The sequence below is a fragment of the Camelus ferus genome, chromosome 13 (assembly GCF_009834535.1).
Source record: "Camelus ferus isolate YT-003-E chromosome 13, BCGSAC_Cfer_1.0, whole genome shotgun sequence".
In the NCBI taxonomy this organism is placed as follows: domain Eukaryota; kingdom Metazoa; phylum Chordata; class Mammalia; order Artiodactyla; family Camelidae; genus Camelus; species Camelus ferus.
This window is the reverse complement of record NC_045708.1, coordinates 2,025,145-2,047,034: the sequence shown is the minus strand read 5'-3', so window position 1 is coordinate 2,047,034 and position 21,890 is coordinate 2,025,145. Positions and strand designations below refer to the sequence as shown.

The window sequence follows — 21,890 nt, the reverse complement described above, 5'->3', positions numbered from 1 at the left end:
GGTGTGTGCAGCTGGCGGGAGAGAAAGGCCACTGCGGGGCCTGAACTGAATGCATAGGAGCCCAGACCAAGCCTCCTACACCTGGGACCCCCAGAGGGCACCCTGCTCGGCGTGGGGTCTCCCCAGGAAGGAGCCTGGGTGCAGGCTGCTATGCAGACCCCCAACGAGTGAGTTTTGGGATTGGGGGGGTGTCGATGTAGCCGAAGCCCCGCCGTGAGTCCTGGTGAAGGGCAAGGTGAGAGCATGGCCAACAGCAGGTGTAATTCTGAATCCCAGCTCAAGGGTGGGGCGGGGAGGGGGGTGCTGACACAGCGTGCCCCCAGGCTGGGTCCTGGCCTCCCCTGGGCTGGCCGTGCCGGGGGTCCCGGCTGGGGCTACTTGGAGGTTATCTTCTTGGACTTGCTGGGCGAGGCTCTGATCTCCAGCTGCTGCAGGGGGGGCATTTTGACACCCTTCTGTTTCAGCTGGTTGTAGTAGTCAGTTCTCTCTGAGATGATCCTCTGGAAAGGAAACACAGAAGCGACTGCCAGGTCCAGGCTAGACCCCACCCTTTCCTCCCCCGAAGGGCTCACTGCCCCAGTGCTGTGCTGTGACATTTACAGCTGCTCACCCTGGGGGGGGGGGGGAGCTCTGATTTGTAGTATTTGCCAGTTTCTTTGCTGAAAGCACTCCCACCACAGCTGACCCAGCCATGGGGGTGAAGCCTCAGAGCTGGGAGCTGGGGGGAGACGCCCACTGTCAGCGCCAAGGCAGCTCACCCCAGGAGCCCCGCCAAGTCCACCTCTTCGGTCCCCTGGGAACTGCCAGGGGCCCAGACTGCTGGAGACCTCAGACGCTGTCAGGTCTGACTCCCAAGTCCCTTGTGTCCTGCGCACAGGGAAGTCTGTCCCGCCCCGCATCCCCCCCCTCTTCTCTCTGGCCCACTGCTGTTTTGTGTAGGGCATTGGCAAAGGAAAGGCGTTCTTCCCTGGCTGCTGGGTGATGACTCTCCTGTGCCCTCCCTCCCATCCTCCCGCCCCCCATCCTCCCTCCCTTTTCCCTCCCTCCCACCCTGTCTGTCTCCTGTCCCTGCCTCCCCTTCCCTCCCTCCCTCCCCAGACCCCTCCCTTCCTCTCATAACCTCTCCTCCTCCCTCCTCTCCTCTCTCCGCTTCCCTTCTCCCCCTCCTCCCTCTTCCTCTCCCACAAACAACAGTAGCCAGGCCACAGAGACTTCTCCCCAGATCCCCATGCAGGGGTCCCCCTCTGCCCTGAGGGCTGTGGCCACCTTCAGGAGCACCACTAACCAGGTGGGGCGGGCCCCACCTAACAGAGGACAGGAACCAGGCCCCAGGGAAATGCGACCTGCCACGGGCAGCTGCTGGGGTCAAGAGCTGTTGGAGGAGGCTCGGGGCTTGGGGATGGAAGCAGCCCTTGTGAGAAGCATGTGAGCCCCCCCCCCACCCCCTGCACAGAGCGTCTGTTATCTGGGCGCCTTCCTCCCAGAGCTCTTGGCCCCACGATGCCTGGAAGGCAGGCACGCTCGCCCACGTACAGAGCAGGGCTATGCAGCTCAGCGAAGTCGAGTGATCGGCCCACAGCTCTGTAGCCAAAGTCCAGGGGCTGGTGACTCACTCCTGCCGACCCCTCTGAGGCCTCTGCTTGTCAGTGAGGAGCTGCCGTGGCCTGAGGCCAGGGAGGGGGCCATGCCAGGCTCCCGGCTCAGCAGATGATTCCAGCTGAGGCCACACCGAGGGGCAAAGAAGCATCCTCAGAGGGGGCTGAGCCGGGCAGAGCGTGGGGACGGGCTCCTGCTGCGGGAGAATGTCCGGGACGCAGCAGCTTGGCCCGCTCCCTGCTGCACCTGTGGGCTTGCAGCAGCTGCTGCTGGTGGCTGAGTGCTGGGAACAGCTCTGTGACGTTGCCACCCCTTAGGGAGCTCTAGTCCCCTCTGTCTGAGCAGAGAGGTAGGGCCGTTCTGGGATTACAGTGAAAGAGAGACACTCTAGGACGAGAATGGGGGGCTTCTCCGTCCGCCCCCAGCTGCAGATCCAGGAGCTCTGGCCTCCAAGCCGGATGTACCTGCAGGGCCTCCAGGATGTCACTGTCAGAGATCTCTGTGGCCAAGGACTTGACCCCGACGGCATTAAAGGCAGCCTGGATGATCTTGTTTCTCAGTCTTTCGAGCTGTGAGCACAGGGGAAGCAGCTGAGTCTAGCCTTCCACAGCGGGAGGCCGGCGTCAGCCTCGCCCACCATGCTATGCAGAGACCGGATCTGTCCTCGCTGTCCCCGGCTTTGAGGACAGGCAGCTGAGGGCAGGAGAGGTCAGCGTGGTCTCCTGCAGAGCTGGAAGGTGCCATTCAGAACCCAGACCCAGGTGGCCTGACACGAAAGCCCAAAGGCTTCCTCTCGCGCCCACTTCTTTTTAACTGAAGAAGTAAGACCTGCATGTGGTCCAAACGAAGCAAAACAAAACAACAAAAGCTCTGAATAAAGACATAACACAGAGCTCTTGTCACTTTGGATATAAAAAAGGAAGTTTTCCAGCTTAAAAAAAAGCTCCAAATGACCCCCAGGCTGCCCTCCTTTCCCCAGAGGACCTTCGCCCACATCTGCTGACTCCCAGGAGACGCTCCACCACTGACGTCCTGCAGACCCCGCCAGCCCCGCTCCTGGCACTGTACTCACGGCCCCGCCTCCTTTTCTATGTGACCGTGACCGAGAGGCCTTCCATGCTGTGGACATCTGCACTAACCAGGCGTTAACCAGGCGTTAACCAGGCGTTACCCACACGTGAAGCAGGATGGACCACTGAGGCTGTCTAGTCTTCTGCTGCCATCAGCATCCTTGTGTGGGGGCAAGGCCTCAGCCCACCTCCCCAGAGAGGGGTGGACCATGCCTCCCAGTAACTTCAGAATAAACTCCTCCAATCTGTACCCCAGGAGCCTTCAGACAGTGTCCCCCGGGCTGTAGTGACAAGCTCCGTGCTCGCCCTCAGTGTGCAGAAGAACTGCCCAGCGCAGAAATGCCAAGAGAGCCACGCTAGACACACGCGGCGCTGCCTCACGTGCTGCAAGTGTGTCCACTTTGGCTCTGGGACAGGGTTGAAGGGACAGTGGGGGTGGACCCTGAGGGGGCAGGGGACTTCCTTTCCTCCTTCCCAGTATATACTGATGCCAGCTCTGTGCTAGGCACTGTGCTAGGTGCAGGGGTCATGGGGGAAATGGGGGCTCGCCCTCCGCACCAGAGGTGGCCCTGCTGGGTAAGGGGTGCTGGTCACCCAGGGCGTCCAGCCGCAGTGCCGCCGCCGGGCCTGCCTCAGGCATCGCTTGTTGGTCAGGGCACTGCTTCCTGCCGACCCTAGACTCAGCCTCAGAAGCTTTCTCAACACAGCTTTCTGGGCTCCACCAAACCCACACGAAATGGAATTGTATCTACACCACCACCCGTCCGACAGTTTAGCTGGAGCTGCTGCTGGAGGGAAACACAGGTTCATCAGAGATAACAGGCGGAGGGAGGGGCGCGTAAAACTCAGCTGCGGAGGGCGTGCTCAGCATGCACGAGGTCCTGGGTTCAACACCTAGGACACCCACTAAGGAAAAAAAAAATGACAGGCCTGGAGGCAGGGAGCCTGAGTGAGGCTGTGTGAGCCGGCCGGCAGGAGGCCGGCCCCAGTGGAGGGAGAGCACAGCTGGGCTGCCGCGGCACCGGGCAGACAGCTGGGTGGGGAGAATGTAATTTCAAAAGCCTACGTGCACAGGGCTTTGGGGCCTTTACCGCCGCTGGTTTTGGGATTCTAAATCAGGTCAGCTCTTCTCTGATTGTCCTTCTCTGCCTGGGGTGCTCCTGAGCAGGGGGCACCGGCCCCACTCTGTGCCTTTGCTCGTGTCTGACACCGTGGGGGTGGGGTGGGCGGTGGGCGGTGGCGCTCAGCCTGGGGCCCTGCACGGTGCATCCCGGCGCCGCCTCCGCGCAGCTCTGGGACCCGGCTGCCCCGTTTGCCCTCTCTGCTGCGGGTTCCCAGCTACGGGGTGAGGACGCTAGTGAAACCCACGTTGTCGCTTTGTTAACGGGGCCGAGTGACGCACAGCTGCTGAGAACAGCCCCAGCCCACAGCAAGCCCTCTACCAGCGTTAACAGATGGCATTATTATTACTACCTCCCTCCCACCTCAGGGCCTTCCTCCTTCCCGGCTGGCCATCCAGAGCGCCGCGTCCCTCCACAGCAGACCCCAAGAAGGGCTCCTCTGGGAACGAAGCCCCCCCACCGCGCCCCCCCCCCCCGGCTCCCTCCTGCCCCCACGGCGGTTTCAGGCGGCCACACCCGCCGCACCCTTGCCCCCTCCTCCACCGACGTCTCTGGATGCGAGGGGGCGGGGGTGAGCCCCTGCCCAGGGCCGGACCCTCCGGAGCGGAGCCGGCGTACCCGGGCCTGGGCGCTCTCCAGGGCCACGCGGGCCTGCTGCTCTGCCTGCTGGATCTGCTTCTTCTTGTCCTGCGCCTCCTCCTGCAGCTGCTTCCGCCTCTGCAGGTGGTCGTGCTGCTGGCTCACCTGGGCCTGCAGCTGGCTGATCCTGGCCTCCGAGCCCGAGATGGCCTGCTCCCGCTTGGCAAGTTCTCGCTCCAGGTCCCACACTTGCTGGGGGGGCAGGGAGACGGAGGAGTAGGCCCCCCGCCCAGACCGATTGCACCCACGTGTCCCCACCTCCTCCCCGCACCAAGGTCCGCCTGGCCGGGCAGGGGCAGGGAGCCCCTGTGTGCATTTGATTTTTTGAGATTTGCTGAATGGGGGACTGCCTGAAATGAGGGGGGCCCGTCTCAGCTGGGAGGGATTTCAGCCTCTGTCCCATCGCCAAGGCTGCCCCCGGCGGGCACCTGTTGGAGAAGGAGGTTGTCTTTCTCAATGAGGCCCATCATCTCCTGGTGCTTCTTGTCCTCCCGGAGGCTGGAGAACTGCAAGGCAGACGGGGCGGGGGAGGGGCTAACAGGCTGCGCCCGCGTCTGACTTGTTCCCTCCCTGACCTCAGCGGGATGAAAGCGGTGGGGTTTCTGACGAGGCGGGTGGGGGAAGGCACCACACACACCCGGGAAGGCAGGAAGCAGAGCCAAGCCAGCAGCGGGAGCAGCTGGAAACAAGCCCAGGTCGCAAGGCAGAGCCCCTGAACGCCTCAGAAGTCGGCGGGGCTGGGGTGCTCTGGGCGGGGAGGCTAAAATGAGAAGCATCACCTCAGAAACCAAGAGCCACGGATTCGTCCCCCACCTTGAGCTTCCAGGGCCCTGCCCCTTTTCCACCTGGCAGGAGACTGGATGTAGGGGCACAACAGAGGGTCTCTGGCCCGGGAGATGCCCGGCTCTGTTAGTGGAGACCTCCAGCTCCCTGTGTGGGATGTGGGGCTGAACGTGGAGGCTTCAGCCTCTGACCCGCTTGGTCCCGGAAGCCCGGCAGCTGGGTCTTTACGTTCTGGGCAAGGAATTCTTCCAGTTTCCCAGCTTCCGGGGACATCTGACCAAACCAAGAGGAGAGATCTGTTGAACTGTGCACTCTGCCCGGAAGCCCAAAACTGCTCCCCGTGGACCCCCAGGTCCCAGGCAGCCCCGACCTTGGAGCACAGGTCTTGCACGAATCACAGAAACTGGAAACAGTTACAAAAGGAGTTTCTAGGAAATAGAAATGACACGAGGCGTTTGAAGCCACAACTACCACTTACGCATTCAACGAGGCCAGAGAGACCACAAGTGACAGACAAAACGAGTGTGGGCTTCGAGAAAATCTTGGGAACTGTGAATGGAGCAAAGTTAAAACCCGGTGGAAGGGCTGTTGGTAAAGTTAGGGATATCTCCTAACGAAATGAAAAGCAGGAGGGAACCGGCAGGAAGGGAGAAGGAGAGAAGAACAAGACCGTCTGGTCCACTGGCCAGACAGTGGGAGGCCAGAAGGAGTGGGTGGGGAACCCAGAGGAGGAAATAAAAGCTGTATAAACAAAGGGAAATCCCGCAGCTGAAGGGTGCCAGTCTCCAGGTGGCCACCGAGTGCCCAGGACAATGAAAATAGACCCTTAATAAGGACCAGCTGTGGGAGCTTCAGAACACTCGGGACAAAGGTGGGATCTTGCAACTTTCCAGAGAGGAACCAACCACGACCAAGAACGGTGTTGTCAGAAAGGACAAGGGTCAGGATGAGTTTGGGCTCCCCACCAGCAACCCCAGAGGCTAGGAGATGTGCAGCAGCGCCTTCACACTGCAGAGGAAACATGCGTGCCTAACTGGAAGTCTACACCCGACCAAGCTCCATCACCGTGCGGAATAAGGACGTGTGCAGAATACGGTGACCGCCCCCCATTTACCTCCACTCATCTTTCTCAGAAAGCTACTGAAGGATGTGCTCCAGTGTAAATATGGGAGTAGATCAAGGAAGAGAAAGGTGAGGGTGGCAGCAGTTTAAAATGTGGCTGAAGAATCTTAATACTCCTTCACAAAACTTAAGTTTCGGTCACGTGCGTGCGCTCCAGCTAACTGTCCTCTTGATGTAAATACGGCGTCAACTCAAGGACATTGCGATAGAATAGTATGGGGGGGGGGTTCCCTGGGTGAGGGGAGGCAGAGGAGGAAAGAGGGAAGCATTGGATAGTGTCAAGATGGAGAAAAATCTGGAAGAGGCATTTTATAAATAATAAGCATGCTATCTAGAGATACGGAGAGCCAGCCCTGAGGAATCAGCTAGAAGAGCGCAAAGCGGTTGTTTTGGGGGACGGGCGAAGAGGGAAGAGAAGGTTGGACTCCTGTTGTGCGTAACAAGCCTGCGGGACTGTGAAGTTCCTTAAGCTACATAGCTTCGTGCGTGAAAACCTTTGATAAAAGTAAAAATTAGAACTGCCCCACAAGGAGCCGGGTCTGGGCAGTGGCGCTCTCTCTCAGCTCAGTGGGGCGCTCACCCCGGTGCTCAGAGGCTGGGAGATGCTTGAAAAGTTGCCAGGAGCCTAGTGGCCCAGGATTCAGGGACGCCCACTGGGGCCAGAGGGCAGCGTGGGGTGTGGGGGCCATGGTGTGAACCCCAGCTCTGCTACTATCAGCGACGTGGCCCTGGGAATGTGGCTTCGGCTCCTGGGTCCAGCGCCTGCACCAGGGGGTTGGCACAAGTGTGCCCCAGAGCGCCCTGCGGGAGGGCGGCCGCCTGCGGCGTGACTGAGGGCGCGGCCACCTTGTCGGACATGGCCTGCAGCTGGTGCTTCCGCGCCCGCAGCTCCTTCTGCAGCAGCTCGTTCTCCGTGCTGACCGCCTGCAGCTGGGACGCTTGGCGCTCCACTTGTTGCTGCAGGGACTTGATGACTCCTGAGTGAGCAGCAGGGAATGGACAGAGGCGAGAGCAGGAGGGGGCCGGGGGGCGCCTTCAGGCTGAGGGCTGCGGGTCCCACCCCAGGCGTGCAGCACCGCGCCCCATGGTCCCGGCTCCCCGGGCATCCTCACTGCTCGTCCCGCCTCGGCCTCCTCCGACATCCTACCTGTGGCCAGGGAGTATCTGGTCCGGGTGATCTCCAGCTGGAACTGGAACTCCTGTATCAACTGCTCGTACTCCTCCAGCTGGGCCGTCAGCTCCTCCTCAAAGGTGTCGTCCAGGGAGCCAGCCCTCCTCCTGCCGACAATCTCGTCCTCCGGGACTTCCTTCTCCTCCTCCAGTTCCACCCCTGACTCCTCCTCCTCCATCACCTCCTCCTCCTCCTCCTCCTCCTCCTCCTCCTCCTCCTCCTCCTCCTCGCCTCCCTTCTCCTGCAGAGTCCCCTTCTTGCTCCCACTGCCCCTCCCTCCCTTGTCCGCCGCCGCCGCCGCCGCCGCCGCCGCCCTCTCAGCCTCCCCTTCCAGGCCTTCTTCCTCCTCGAGGCCGCCTCCTTCTGGGACCTGGCCTCTGTCAGTCATGGTCACAGAGAACTCTTCCTGCATCTGGGAGCGGAAAGGGGATGCTAAGCAGGGCTGTGGGCATCCTAGTGGAGGGGGGTCTGAGCACCCACGGGTTTGGGGGAGCCTGCTGCGGGAGAGCACTGCCAAGGGGCACCTCTGGGCACTGGGCCGCTGACCGGCCTCCCTAGGGGAGGAGCTGGGGTCGCTTCTCCAGGAGCCGCCCCGCCACCTCACCCGTTCCCCTCAGGTGCAGCCAGGCTGAGGGGTTAGGGCTGCAGGAGGGACACCGTGGCCTGGGTGTTGCCGGGGCAGCCTGGGAGGGAGGCCCCGGCCAGCCGCACCTGCCTCCCGGGTTCCAGCTCCGCCTCGTCCCCCGTGGTTTTCGGGGTGCTCTGCCTCTTCTGTGGCTTTGACACGCACTCCGAGGGCCGCTTCTGCAAGGTGCCCGCGTGAGCCTCAGGGTCTCAACCTCCACCCTCAGGTCCCCGGGGGGATGTGCCGCCCAGACCCCTCCTCCTGGCCTCTCCATCTGGGACCCACCGTCCTGGGGGGGCGTGTTGTGTCGGTGGACTGGGGAGTGGGGTGCGGGGTAGGAAGGGACCTGCAGCGGCAGCCCTGGGGAGCAGTGCGCTTTCTGGCGCCCCAAGAGCAGCCCGGCGGCGCTGAGCCCTGCGCTCCCGCTCACCCCTGTCTGACGGCCCTCGGGGGGCCAGGGGGCAGGGGACGTCGGTCGGTGCTTTCAGGGTCCTTCAGACTCCTGCCGCCCCTGCCCACCAGTGCCCCCCACCATCGGCATCTGGGTAGATTTTTCTGGAGGCATCCAGAGAACTTGGTGATGGTCTGAAGCCACGCCCCCCCCGCCCCATTTTGTATGTGCACCCAGCATAAACTCCGGCCACATCCTCAGGCATGAAAGGAATCGGGTCTTAGACCAGATGCCTGCTCACCAGGGCCACGCGCAGAGCAGAGCCACTCCTGGGCCCCAGCCCTCCTGCCTCCTGCAGCCCCTCCCCCCACCCTCACTTTACAGGCAAGGACGCTGACCATCCCGCAGACGGAGCAGGTCAGGCCAATCCAAGCCCATGGGGCCCATGGCCGGGCCAGGTCTCGGGACCCCACCTTCGGGGGCCTTTCCGTCCTCCAGGCTTTCAGAGGAGCCGGCCCTCATCTTTCAGGTAAGGGAGCGCCTGCCCCTGGGACACAAGCCGGCAGCCAGGAGCAGCGGCTGGGGTCCGGCTCACTTCTGTCTCCAAACCGTTCTCCCTTCTACTGTCCTCTGGAGTCTGGCCCATTGCTCAGGGCCCGGAGACCCAGACTGAGCTCTGGCAAGGACCCGGCCACCTTCCGGGATGACAGGGGTTGACAGGGGCTGGAGGGGGTGCCCCAGAAGCCAGCCGTCTGCTCACCCTGGTGCCCTGGTTGAGCAAGGCCTCCTGGCCTGTGCCCTTCAGGAGGGATCTCAGCTGCCTCTTCAAGGCCTCCCTCTCCTCCTGGAGAGCCAGGATCTCCTGGTCTTTCTTCTGAACCTGCATCTCCAGCTCGGAGAGGCGCCGGACTTCCTCCCCGAGCGTGAGCAGGCAGTGATCCTGGACAGGAACAGGGCTCCATCAAGCCACACAGACCCCTCCCGCCCAGCCACCTGCAGGGCCCAAGGAGAGCAGGCCAGCTGCCTGGACCCGAGTCCCCAGCCCGAGATGTGTGCTTCTTAACTCAGGGCACCTCCCGCTGAAGGGCAGCCCAGGGGCTCCCGGCAGCCTCCCCTCCAGGCCTGGCTCCTGGTCAGCCCCTGGTGTGACGGAGGATACCTACGCGGGACCGCCCTCCGAGGAGCCCCTCCCCGGGGTGGGGCCCCTTCCCCTCAACCTCCCACTGTCAAACTCCACGCCCTTAAGTATTCGAAATTGGAGACAAAATCAAGGTGTTTTTAGACAAACGGAAGCTGAAGGAGTTTGTCACCAGCAGGTCTAAACGGATGTAGAGGAGTGCAAAAGGCGGCAGGCAGGAGGGAGAAGGTCCCAGACTGAGTTCTAGGGAGGAGAAAATAGCTAGGAAGTCGTCCAGGTGTCTGGAAATTGAAGCGGGAGCTTCCCACAGAGCCCGTGCGTCAAAGAAGAAGCCACAAAGGAAGTTGGAAGATGTTTCACACTGAATGGTGACAGGCCCCGGGAGCGTCAAGCCGTGGGGCAAAGCGGCAGCTGGGGTTAAGGCCTTTCACAGCCTTCAGATGTGCTGATTAGGGGAAACAGCAGAGAATCAGTGATCTAAGTACCCATCTTAAGAATTCAGAAAAAGAACTGGAAATTTGACTTGAAGAACGTAGCGGGGTGGGAGGGGAGGGGGCAGCTCAGTGGGAGAGTGTGTGCCTAGTGTGCACGAGGTCCTGGGTTCCATCCCCAGTACCTCCATTCAAAAAATTTAAATAAAGAAAGAAATAAACCTAATTACCTCCCCCCAAAAAACAAAAATTAAAAAAAAAAAAACAGAAACAAAGAATATAACAGGAAGGAAATAAGAAAAAAATCAGGGCAAGAATGAGTGACACAGGGAGACAAGGCAGGGTGGGGACAGAAGGACAGCAAACTGGCAACATTTGAACATTTGGAGCATCCGAAGGGTAGCTGGGAAATATTTATACGATTAAGTTAAAACAGCACGGAGAAACCCCATTTCCTCGCCCCGGCCAGGGTGCTGCAGACGTGTGCACGTGTGTGTCCCAGCCAGACGTGGTTCCCGGAAGGCGGCGCCCATCTCTGCGGGGGCTGCTGACTTTGCGCTATGCAAGCTTGTGGCCGCAGGCAGCTCTCTGGCCTCCAGAGGACAAGTGCTTCCCACGACAGATCAGATGAAGGCGGAGGGGAGAGAAAGAGCCCCGGAGGCAGCCAGCCCGCAGCCCGTCCCGGGCCGGGTAATTGCCTTTCCTAGCAGCCCTGCCGAGACCACCTTTTTCCATGCATCTGCGTGACTCTGTCTACTCATAACCCCAGTCTGTTTCCCCAAAGTGGAATTGCCTGGTCCAAGGGCATCCATGCCTCTTAAACTGTGAAATCTCTCACAAGAGGTAGAGGTACCGTTTCGTGCGTGAAGATAAAATGAAGACTCGTGGGCCCACACACACTCCCAGGGCTTCCGAGTCCCCGCGGTCTGCCTGGCAGCCACCCAGCATCGTGCAGGACTCACTTCCATAACTGTCCTCAAAGCTTTACCAGCTTAAAGCAGAAACCTAAAGAGACCAGACGCTGCTTCTAAAGAAAGACTTCTGACATTGATACACCTCTCACAAGACTGGTGGAGAGAAGGAGAGGAGGCAGAAGTGAGCAAGGACAGGAGCGAGAACGAGGCAGTGCTCTTCCTGCAGCATCGCCTGCTGACACTGGAAGGATGCCAGCAGACTCTTCTGCGCAGGGCTAGGCTGGTCGATTTGAAAAATCGCTTGCAGTGGACACATTCCTAGAAAAACATGGTTTACCAAAGCAGAAACAAGATGGAAAAGGAAATCTGCGCTTCTTAAAAGGAACTGAATTTGTTATGTTTTAAAAACCAACCCTGTAAGAAATCCCCAGGCACAGACGACCTCAGTGATGGCTTCTTCAGAGCTGAACCAAGAAGTAACACCAATCTCAGGCCAACTCTTTGAGAGAAGAAGAGGAAACTTCTGTCGTGGTGGTCGTGCGGCCAGAGTGACGCTGGCACCGAAAGCAGACAGGGAGCGCCAAGGCAGGTAGGTCACCGGCCCGTGTCTGCCAGCGAGGATGACACCACAGTGAGCTGATGCGTAGGTGCGTCTTTGCCTATCAGGCGGGTTATCACTGTTTTAAAGAACACATTCTCCCAAGCGGAGTGACTGAGTCAAAAGGGATGGATGGATGACGGTCTTGATACGTGTGGGCAGCTGTGTAAGAGTCAGGGAGCTCGAGGCCAGCTTGCACTGCCACCCCAGGGGGGAAGATGAACATAGAAGCCACAGGAGGGGGATTGGGGGTCAGGTCACAGCCCGCCAGGCGCTAGAACCAGAGCCCCTGGGTCGGGCATCCTCTCAGGCAGGATCTGTGCCCCGGGCGCCGCGCTCGGCCATACCTTCTCATGGATGACAGAGATGTACCAGGGCACCCTCTTCCTCAGGTCGCTCTGCGCCAGGGCCGGGCTGCTGGAGGCCGGGCTCAGCACCTGGGGTGCACTCCTCTTCCGCAGGTAACTGAACTCGCAGGCGCTCTTACTGAAGGGACGGAGGAGGCCTGTCCAGAAGCAGGGGGATCAGACTCCGCGCACTGAGCGGCCCTGGCGTCTGCCGTGATGTCTCCCTTTCCAGGCCCGCCCCTCCCTCCCCCGCCCAGCTGGGCTCCTCTGCGTCTCCTGGTTCTTACACAGTCTCCTGTTCCCCATGCCCAGCCCAGCATGTACAGTGAGGCAAAGCGGGGAGGCGTCAAAGCACCCTTCCAGATCCCAGAGCCTGGGGGTCAGGACAAGCAGGGTCGTCCTAACGCTGCCCCGTATGCAGGGCCCTGGCACTTTCGAGGGGTTTCCCCAAATTCAAGCAAAGTAGACATCCGGGTGAGGGTCTCACCTTTGGATAAACAAAGGTGTTTGTCTGTAGGAGCAGGTGTGGCTCCCTCTACTCAAGGAGGGAGGCACCCAGGGGCATGGGTAAAGCACGTGGCGCCAGGCAGGCAGTCCTGGGAAGGGAGTTCCGTGAAGCACGATTTGGGTAGCTCTGGGGAGAGCAGGGGCCCCGGCAGGTGCAGGCAGGGGCCCTGGGGGCTGGGGAGCCAACGAGAAGACCCCATGGGTCACGCTCACCACAGGGCCGGGCAGGCCCTGCCCTCACCGTCCACCTGCACGTCCAAGCCCTGCTGGCCAGAGAGCAGGTCCTCGGTCATCGTCCGGGGCTCAGAGTCGAAGCACAGCTCCTCCGGCAGAGCGAGTGTGGTGGCTGGGCCTGCAGGACGGGAAGATGCCAGCTGCTGACGGCAAACATCAGGCCTTCCCAGCACCTGCGGGCACGGACTAGTGTTTCGTTTTTTTTGAAACACTGGGTAGGGTTAAAAGTGACTTTCTCAGCGGACGCACAAGACTGGGCTGCGGGACGGAATCGAAACCTGGTTCTGTCCTCCTACTCACTGCTGGAGCGTCCGCCCGGCACTGACCAGGCCAGCGTGGTCTCTGCGTCCCTTCCTCGGCGGGACGGACCCCGCCTTCCCTCCTCACAGTCTTGCAGGCGGCCCTCCACCCCAAGGGCTGGCCCCGGGGCCGCTAAGCCGGCAGGACGCAGACAGTGGCAGGTGCCCAGTGATGGTGTGTAGGCTCCCTGCTCCCGGGATGCTGCGTGGTCCCTCAGTCCTTCCCAGCCACCTGCCACTCTCCTGGTCCTGGAGTGCTGGCTGCTCTCCGAGGCCCCAGCCCTGAGGAAGGGGAGCTTAGACCCTGGAAAGGGGGCTGGGGCGCCCCTTGGGCCTGACTGCTGCTTGGGACCCAGGAACAGGCCCCCAGCTGCTGTCTACAGGCCCTCGGCCACGATTCCACCGCCACTGAGGGTGACGCCGTGTGTGGGGCGACGGGCACTGCGCAGGGCCCGGCGCCGGGGGCTGGGTGATGCCTGGCCTGACTGACGCTCCCCTGGGGACCACTGCACCCCTCGGCCGCCCTCCCGGAGCCGCTCCTTCAGGGTCAGAGCGACGCGGGCTGCGCGCAAGGGCTGCTGAGGCCCCTCACAGGGCCTGGTCCCCAGCGGGCTGCCTTTGGTCCCGGGGGCCTCTTTCCTGAAGCTTCCAGAGTCTTCAAACTTCTTCCTCCCCCACCCCAACTCTTGGAATCTTTGGTGATTGAAACAACAGAAAAAGCAAGAAGGCCAAGAGGAAAATAACACTAATCTGCCCAGTGGAAGGAAGAGGGCCGTCCAGCCCCCCCGCCCCCCGCGCCCCCACCCTGGTCGCGGCTGCCGGTTCCGGCCCCGCTTCCGCAGAGCGAGGCTCAGAAGCAGCAGCCGCAGCCACCGCACACATCCCACCCGGCCACCGCCCTTGGGCTGCCCGGCACCAGGGCCCTGCGCGGGGCCCCGACTCCGACGGGGTGGGGTGGGGGGCGGTCTCCACGCGGGGCCCCGTTAGTGGCTCTCACCATAGTGGGTCATGGACGTGGACCTGGTGCTGAACTGGGGGCAGCTGGGACGCGTGAGAAACTTTCTCCAAAGCTCCTCCACTTCAGACACAAAGCCACTGTCCTCCAGGCTGGCATCGTGGTTGTAATCGCCCTGGGGAGGTGGGAAGATGAGGCCGCCAGGGGACAAAAGACCCTGGAGGAAGCTCTCCCATCAGCGGGCGGAGCGCCGGGGCCGGCGGCGTGGACTGGCCACATCGGGCTGCCCCCTCCCCACAAACGTGACGAGGGCCACGGGGACACTGCCTTGGAAGATGCAGTCAGCTGAGCCCAGGCGTGTGTCCACTTGGGAAGCCCCTGGGGAGGGGGCTGGCCCTCCAGCCTCCCTCAGTGCGTGGTACCCGCGTGAACCTAAGGAAGGCTCCTCTCCCGGGCTCACCCTCTCCTGTCTTTGCCCTCCCGGGATCCGCCCGTCGTCATCATCACTCGGACATTTTTGGACCACTCTCTTGGCCCACCTCCCTCGAGGCCTTTCATCCGCAGGGGAAGCAGGTCCTCTCCACGCGAGCTGCGTGCCCGGGCCACCCCTCCTCCCGAGACCCCGTACCGTCTTCCTGCAGCAGCAGCCGGCAGCCTGGGCCGACCTGCTGAGGGCATGCTGCTTGCGGTGAAGTTTCCGTTCCGGGGTCTGGTCTTCCCGGCTGGCCACTCTCTGGAGGACCACCAGGCTCTTCTCCATCAAGTTGGGCACCATACTTTTCTTCTTTGGCATGCTGGCTCTGACAGGTAACATGGGGAGCGTGGGACCAAATGGCCAAGGTTTGCCACCTGAATGATGACTTGGACTGATCCTCTGGGCCTCCGGACCTGGGTGTCGTGGGGAACTCGGCCCCTAGCATGAACCTGCAGGCCCAAGCACGGGCCGAGAGAAGAGCAGTTCCCAAAGCTCCCTGTCCTAAGGGATCCTGGGAACAGCGTACAGCATCACAGATGTCTCCATAGAAACGGGGCATGTCATCTGCCTTAATTTTCTGCTGGGAAGGGAGACCAGAAGCCAGTTCCACGTGAGAGATCTGCCCTGACACGTTAGCAGCCCGCCCTCCTGTCTCCTTTTTTACCCCCATCATCAGTATTTCATCCTATTTCAAATCTGACCCCGTGTCGGTGGCGCTGATGTGAAAATTTAACGTTTTTGGTTAAAAATCCACACTTTAGATGTATTTCTTAACACCTGAAAATGTGATTTAAAAAAAAAATAGAATTGGATTGGAGGAGAGAGGCTGTGATCTTGCAAAAACCTCACCATCCCAGATTCTTGGACGCACAGGCCTCAGGCTCGCAAAGGACACTAGGAAAGGGTGTCTGTGTTTCTCTGCATCCAGGCTGCTACCTGAGAAAGTTTCTTTTCGGCCACTTCACGCTTCTCAAACTGCAGTCTGACATTCTGTTCAGTGAGAGAAGCCAGACACGAAAGACCACGTAGGGTGTGATTCCGTTTATCTGAAATGTTCTGGATGGGCAAATCAGGACACAGAGACACAAGCTGGTGGCTTCCTGGGGCAGGAGGGAGCGAGGAATGGGGAGTGACAGCTCATGGGTCCGGGGGATGAAGAATGTTCTGTAACTAAATAATGATGATGGTTGCACAAGGCTGTGGGTGGACAAAATTCCACTGGATTGTACACTTTATTTATTTTAATTGAAGTATAGTTGATTTACAATGTTGTGTTAATTCCTGATGTACAGCATAGTGACTCAGTGACTCAGAAAATATTCCTTTTATATATATAATCTTCCTTTTCATATTCTTTTTCATTAGAGGCCGTTACAAGGTACTGGATACAGTTCCCTGTGTTGTACAGCAGGACTTTGTTGTTTATTTTAGATATAATAGTGTGTATATGTTAATCCCAAACTTCTAATTTCCCCATAAATTTGTTTTCTATGTCTGTGAGTTTGTTTCTGTTTTGTAAATAAGTTCATTGGTGTCTTTTTTTAGATTTTTTTTTTTGAAAAAAGAAAAGAATAGAAATCTTCTGGTTGTGATGTGGAGAAAGAAATCACATACAGACTTTTGTTAAGACATGTAAGTGACGTCATATGGTATTTTTCTTTCTCTTTCCGACTTGCTTCACTTAGCGTGACGACCTCCAGGTCCATCTGCGTCGCTGCAGATGGCACTATTTTGTTCTTCTTTATGGCTGAGTGGTTAGATTAGTACACTTTTAATGGTGATTTTCATCTCTATTTTTTTTAAAACTGTAGTTTGAGTCCACCGTCTTTCAGCCGACCCTTCGGGGGGATGGAAAGTGCCAGGCCCCGCAGGCAGCGTGTAGAGCTGGGCTTCTAAGCAGCCTCCCTTCTTTGAAGGGAAACAAGGTGCCAGCGTCCAGTCCCGCAGGGTCGCCTGTGGGTCCTCGACAGCTCAGCGCAGCCTCCTCCTGCTGCCTGCTGGTCCCTCCCACAGCCGTTAGCTGGCCTGGGTCAGCTCAGAGTTTTAAGGGAAATTGGAGTATTGTTTCAAATTGAGCTATCTTGTCTATTTCAGTGTCACGTGCCGCAACTTTCCCTCCAGTCCACTCCAGGGACGTTTCCTGGCATGAAGCTCTCAGTTCTGCGTTTCACAGAAGGTGGAACCTGCCATCTTGGCTTCCATTCCTGACTGTGACCTTGAGTCTACAAGGAGAGGCTCCCTCTTGGAATCAGAGGCTATGAGAGCTGGCAGGGGCCAGAGTGCCGTCCTGGAGGGACCTGTATGAACAAATGTGTGACTGAGAGAGAGAGAGCCGGAACTATGCAAAGATGCTGGTGCCTACCCTGTGTCACTAGAGAGAAAGATAGTACAAGGTAATCCTGAATCATGGAATAAATGTAAGAAAGTCAAATTCCGATCATTCCCAGATGGCTGTACTAATGCTTTCTGTGGGATCTAGTCAATTTGTTCCTAATTTCTTCTTCATCCGTTTTAGTGTCTCTGCAGTAGTAGTGCCCTAAGTCTGTCCACTGAGTGATTCAGCCCTGGGTTAGGGGCAGCCTCCCATCCCACCCTGCTTCATTTGTTGATGTTGGGTGTAGTGGTTTATACACAGCAGTTAGGTAGAGATGATGGATGGTCTTGTTTAGATCTTCTTTGGCTTACTGAATTTTCCCCCTGTCATTTGCCTAGAGAAGGGTATGAAAGTCTTCCAGCTGCGGTGTGGAACTGTGTCCCCTTTTAGTTCTATAGATTTTGCTTTACGTATTTAGGGACTCTGTTATTGGGTGCATACACATTTAAGATTGTAGTCTTTTCCTCGTGAGTGTTCTTTTATCTTTATGAAAGTTCTCTGTTATATTTTTGTCCTTTAAGTCTATTTTATCTAATATTAATATAGTCACTTCTACCTTCTTTTTCAAAAATTTTTTGAAGGGGGAGGTAAACTAGGTATATTCATTTATTTACTCATTTTCTTTTAAAGGAGGTACTGGGGATTGAACCCAGGACCTTGTGCATGCTAGGCACATGCTCTACCACTGAGCTATGCCCTCCTCCCGACTCTTACCTTCTTATGCTCCATTTTATGGTATTTTCCCCATGCATTCATTTTCAATCTATTTGTGTCTTATGTTTAAAGTGCATCTCTTATAAACAGCATATGGTTGGGTCTTATTATCCACTCTGATAACCTCTTTTAATTGGAGTGTTCAGTCCATTAGTATTTGCTGTAATTATTGTTGTGACAACCTGACTTTGGGGTCTGTGTTTTGAACAGCTCTGCCTACATTGCCGTCATGGAATTGGCTGGCTTTTAGAAAGGGTGTCCAGTAGTTACCTGCGTGATGCACCACGTTCTGTCATTACTGGGTCCAAGGCAGTGCCACAGGGTGGTTAGAATGTGGCTTTTGAGCCAGACTGCTTGAGTTCACATCCAAGCTCCAACATCTCAGTAGCTGTGTGCCCCTGGGCAAGTTATTTCACCTCCCTGGGCCAGATTGCTTATCTCTAAAATGAGGATGAAAATGATACCCGTCTCATAATTACAAAATTACACTCTAATTACGAAATCTCTGTAAAGAGCTCAGAATAGCGCACGGCCCGCAGTCAGAAAAGATTAGCTACTGTTACCTGTGATCATTACTAGCGTCATACTCACCACCAACATCACCCCCGTCATCCTTTTGTCTGTCCGGGAGGCACCTGGATGGCCTGGGTAATTAAGAATGTGAACAAAAGGGGTGATTAATAAAAATAAATCATGCTGACCCACGTAACAATAGTTATTACTGCCCCAGTCACCAGTATCCATTGTTAGCAACTTGGATACCAAGGAGGCCGTAAAGCAAACTAGTTTTACCTTTGCCTCTTTCTGTATCTTTTTGACAGCTTTGGGCTTTTTCATTTATTCTCACTTATTGAGCGGCTGCCAGGTGCCAAGCACTGTCCTAGACCCCAAGGACACCGTGGAATCATTGAGATAGACCAAGTCATGCTGTGACAGTCAGCAAACTCCCATCTCAGGGGCTGAACACACACAATTTCTTTTCTTAATTGTGCTAGCTGGCCGACATCGGGCCTTGCAGGGACACCACTGGTTGTGTTCAAGAAAAGCTATTCCTACACTTGTTAAAATGATAAAGAAGACTTTATTCAAGACTATTGCCATAGGAGAGAGAGTGAGCTCACCCCCAAACACAGCAAAGGCAGCAGGGGATTTGTAGCCAATGGTAGGGTGAGGGGGTCAGCAGCTGGAAAGCCACTAGGTGGAGACACCAAGAACGGGGGAGTCTTACTGAGCTGGCCTAACAGGGTTCTTGCTCAAGGCAGGCTGAGCATTTGGACACAAGGACTTAGGTATCTAAGCTGGGGAAGGAGGAATTTGATCACATACCAGGGGTCGGAGATTCTGGCAAAACGGACTTAGCAGGATTCTTGCTAGAACCAGGCTGGACAGGGATGGACACAGAAGGCCAAGGTGAGAAAAGGGCCCGGAGGAGTCTGTCCAGGAGAGTCTCTGTCCATGGCAGCTGGTCAGGGACCCAGGATGCTGGAGGCTCCACCTCTGTCACCTGCATCTGGATCATGGAGGCAGGAAGAAGGAACTCAGAGGGTCTCATCTTAGCAAGCAACGATTTGGCCAGGAAGTGACACCCCCCACTTAGGCTCACATCTTAGAGGTCAAGGCCGATCACCTGGCCGTGTTGTATTGCAAAGGGGTTGGAGACGTGCAGACCTACCATTATGGGCTGAGTTGTGTCCCCTCAAAAAGCTACGTTGACATCAACCCTCAGGACCTCAGAACGGGACCTGGCTTGGAAATGGGGTCTTGAAAGAGGTGACTGTGTTAAAATGAGGTCGTCAGGGTGGGCTCTCACCCCATACAACCAGTGTCCTTATAAGAAAGGGAAATTTAGACCCAGATGCATACAGAGGGAAGATGCCACATGAAGATGAAGATTTGGAATAATGTGACTACGAGCCAAAGAACGCCAAGGGTCGCTGGCAGAGGCTGGGAGGCAAGGGAGGAACCGTCCCTGCAGGCTGTGGAGGGGGCACGGCCCTGCAGTCAGCTTGATGTTGGACTTCGGCCTCCAGAACTGAGGGAGAATAAACTCCTGTGGGTTAGGCCCCGGGCTGAGCTTGTTTATTCTGCAGCCCAGGGAACGAGCCCGCCTACCACGTGAGGGGCGGATGGTTGGCTGTCTCCTGAGCTGCTGGCATGAGCACCACAAACAGGCCCGTGTCCTGGAGCTGATCCCAGGGACCCAGCAGGGTGTGAACAGAGCTGTGATGGGGACGGGCCTGAGAGGCCATGCTCAGCCCTGGGGACCCTCCGGCTGCAGGGCAGAGCAGCCCCGCCCTGGCTCTCCACAGCTCAGCGCACACGGGGGAGGTGGCGGGGGGAGCAGCTGGTTAAAACACTGATTCTGATTCACCAGGCCTGGGTGGTTCTCACTTCCCAGCCCTGCTGGACTCCGGCTCTTTGCTGGGTGTCTTGTGGCTTTCCCTCCACCCGGGCCTCTACACGGAGGTGGCGTGGGCTGGGGCAGCCACGCGAGCCACGCCTTTGCACAAAGCCTTGCTTTCACCACCGGCAGCACTTCACGCCCCTGGTAACCATTCAGCCTCTCTTGAGAGGGGTGCCCCGCCTCTCCAGGGGCCCCCAGAAATGTAATCTATCCAACTGCGTGGCCTGTATGTTAAATTGCTATATCCTGGGCATGACCAGCACATTTATGGAGATTCTATGAAGACATTTCCACATGATGCGGTAATAAACTATTTCACTTTCACAGATTCATACCCCAAATCCACTGATAAAACGTGCAAGACCAATTCTAAGTGAAGTTAGCCAGAAAGAGAAAGAAAAATACCATATAACATCATTCATTTGTGGAATCTAAAAAAAAAAAAAAAGCCAAATGCACTTATATATAAAACAGAAACAAACAGACATAGAAAACAAACTTATGGTTACCAGGGGGAAAGGGGGTGGGAAGGGATAAATTGGGAGCTCAAGATTTGCAGACACTGACTGGTGTATATAAAATAGATAAACATGTTTATTCTGTATAGCACAGGGAACTGTATTCGATGTCTCGTGGTAGCTTACAGTGAGCGGGAATGTGAAAACGAATATATGTATATTCGTGTATGACTGAGGCATTGTACTGTAGACCAGAAATTGACACAACATTGTAAACTGACTATACATGAATTAAAAAAGTAAAAAGAAACAAACAAAAAAGTGCAAGACCAGCAACGTGCTGAACACACTATATCTTCACTGATATAAGCCCTCAACAAGCCCTCAACAAGTTTCCTGTCTTCCTTCCTTCCCCAAGACAAAAAAAAAAAAATAAAGTATCTCCCATGTGCCCAGCTCAGCGCTCCCAGTGGCGACACAGTGAAAAATCAGATCCACGGGGTCCTTTCTCTCTGCAATCCAGAAAAGATGGACAATGGATTGGCTCTTTGATAATGCAGTTTCCACTATAATCATGATCACTTTGGGAGGGGATGAAAATGGTAGACAAGACACCTGCATACCCATGTCACAGCAGCATCACCTACTACAGTCACCAAAAGTAGAAGCAACACTCGTGTCCAGTGATGAATGAATAAATCAGCAACATGCGGTCCATCTGTACAATGGAATATTACTCAGCCTTAAAAAGGAAGGAAATTCTCAGGGTTGGGGGAAAGGGATAAATCAGGAGTTTGGGGTTAACATATATACACTACTATATATAAAATAAACAACAAGGTCCTACCGTAGAGCACCAGGAGCTATAGTCAGTATCTTGCAATAACCTATAATGGATAAGAATCTGAAAAAGAATGTATATGTGTACGTATAACTGGGTCACCTTGCTGTACATGAGCAGCTAACACAACGTCATAGATCAACTATCCTTCGATTTAAAAAAGGAAGGAAAATCTGACACCTGCTGCAACGTGGATGAACTATGAAGACATCATGCTGAGGGACATAAGCCAGTCACAAAGGGACAAACACGGCACGGTCACACTTCTGTTAAGTCCCAAGAGGAGTCAGACTCACGGGGACAGGAAGTAGAACCCTGGAGAGGAGCACTCCTGGTAGAGGGAGTGGCTTGTGTGCTGGGGGTGGAAGGGAGCTTGGCTGATTTGGGAGCAACAGAGGTCAGCTCCCTGAGGCCTGCATTCCTGGTGATGGGGAACGGCCGTTAGGAAGGCGTATGAGCTCTGGGATGCAGCCGGAATCCCCAACAGCGAGCATCACTGTGTGCTTCCCTGGGGCTTCTGCTACAGAGAGCTAGTCTCCCCCAGTCCTGGAGGCCAGAAGTCCAGGTGGGTGGCTCCTTCTGAGGCTGTGAGGGAGACTCTCTCCCAGCCTCTGGTGGTTGGATGGCCATGCTTGGCATTCCTTGGCTTGTTAGAAGTGTCACCCGACCTCTGCTTCATCTTC

General features: G+C 56.8%; 1 protein-coding gene across 1 annotated transcript; it reads right to left on the bottom strand.

Annotated features, from left to right (window-relative positions):
* Positions 1 to 23: 23 nt before the first annotated feature.
* On the bottom strand, positions 24 to 14,755 carry CCDC27 (coiled-coil domain containing 27). Its single transcript, XM_032494790.1, has 13 exons — positions 14,566 to 14,755; positions 13,984 to 14,115; positions 12,695 to 12,805; positions 11,947 to 12,104; positions 9,279 to 9,458; positions 8,214 to 8,306; positions 7,684 to 7,914; positions 7,479 to 7,641; positions 7,178 to 7,308; positions 4,855 to 4,932; positions 4,406 to 4,618; positions 2,061 to 2,165; positions 24 to 500 (listed from the first exon to the last, which is right to left on the bottom strand). The coding sequence occupies exons 1-13, from the start codon at positions 14,753 to 14,755 to the stop codon at positions 375 to 377; spliced, it is 1,911 nt and encodes a 636-aa protein (XP_032350681.1). The 3' UTR covers positions 24 to 374.
* Positions 14,756 to 21,890: the final 7,135 nt, after the last annotated feature.

Bases quoted from the DNA above. Each gene is read 5' to 3' on its own strand.
- CCDC27 (XM_032494790.1), bottom strand. From the start codon at position 14,755: ATGTTACCTGTCAGAGCCAGCATGCCAAAGAAGAAAAGTATGGTGCCC. The intron at 12,806-13,983 runs GTGAGAGCCACT...CCCGTCCTGCAG, and splicing joins CACGTCCATGACCCACTATG to GCCCAGCCACCACACTCGCT. The intron at 7,915-8,213 runs GTGCGGCTGGCC...TTCCGCTCCCAG, and splicing joins AGCTGGAACCCGGGAGGCAG to ATGCAGGAAGAGTTCTCTGT.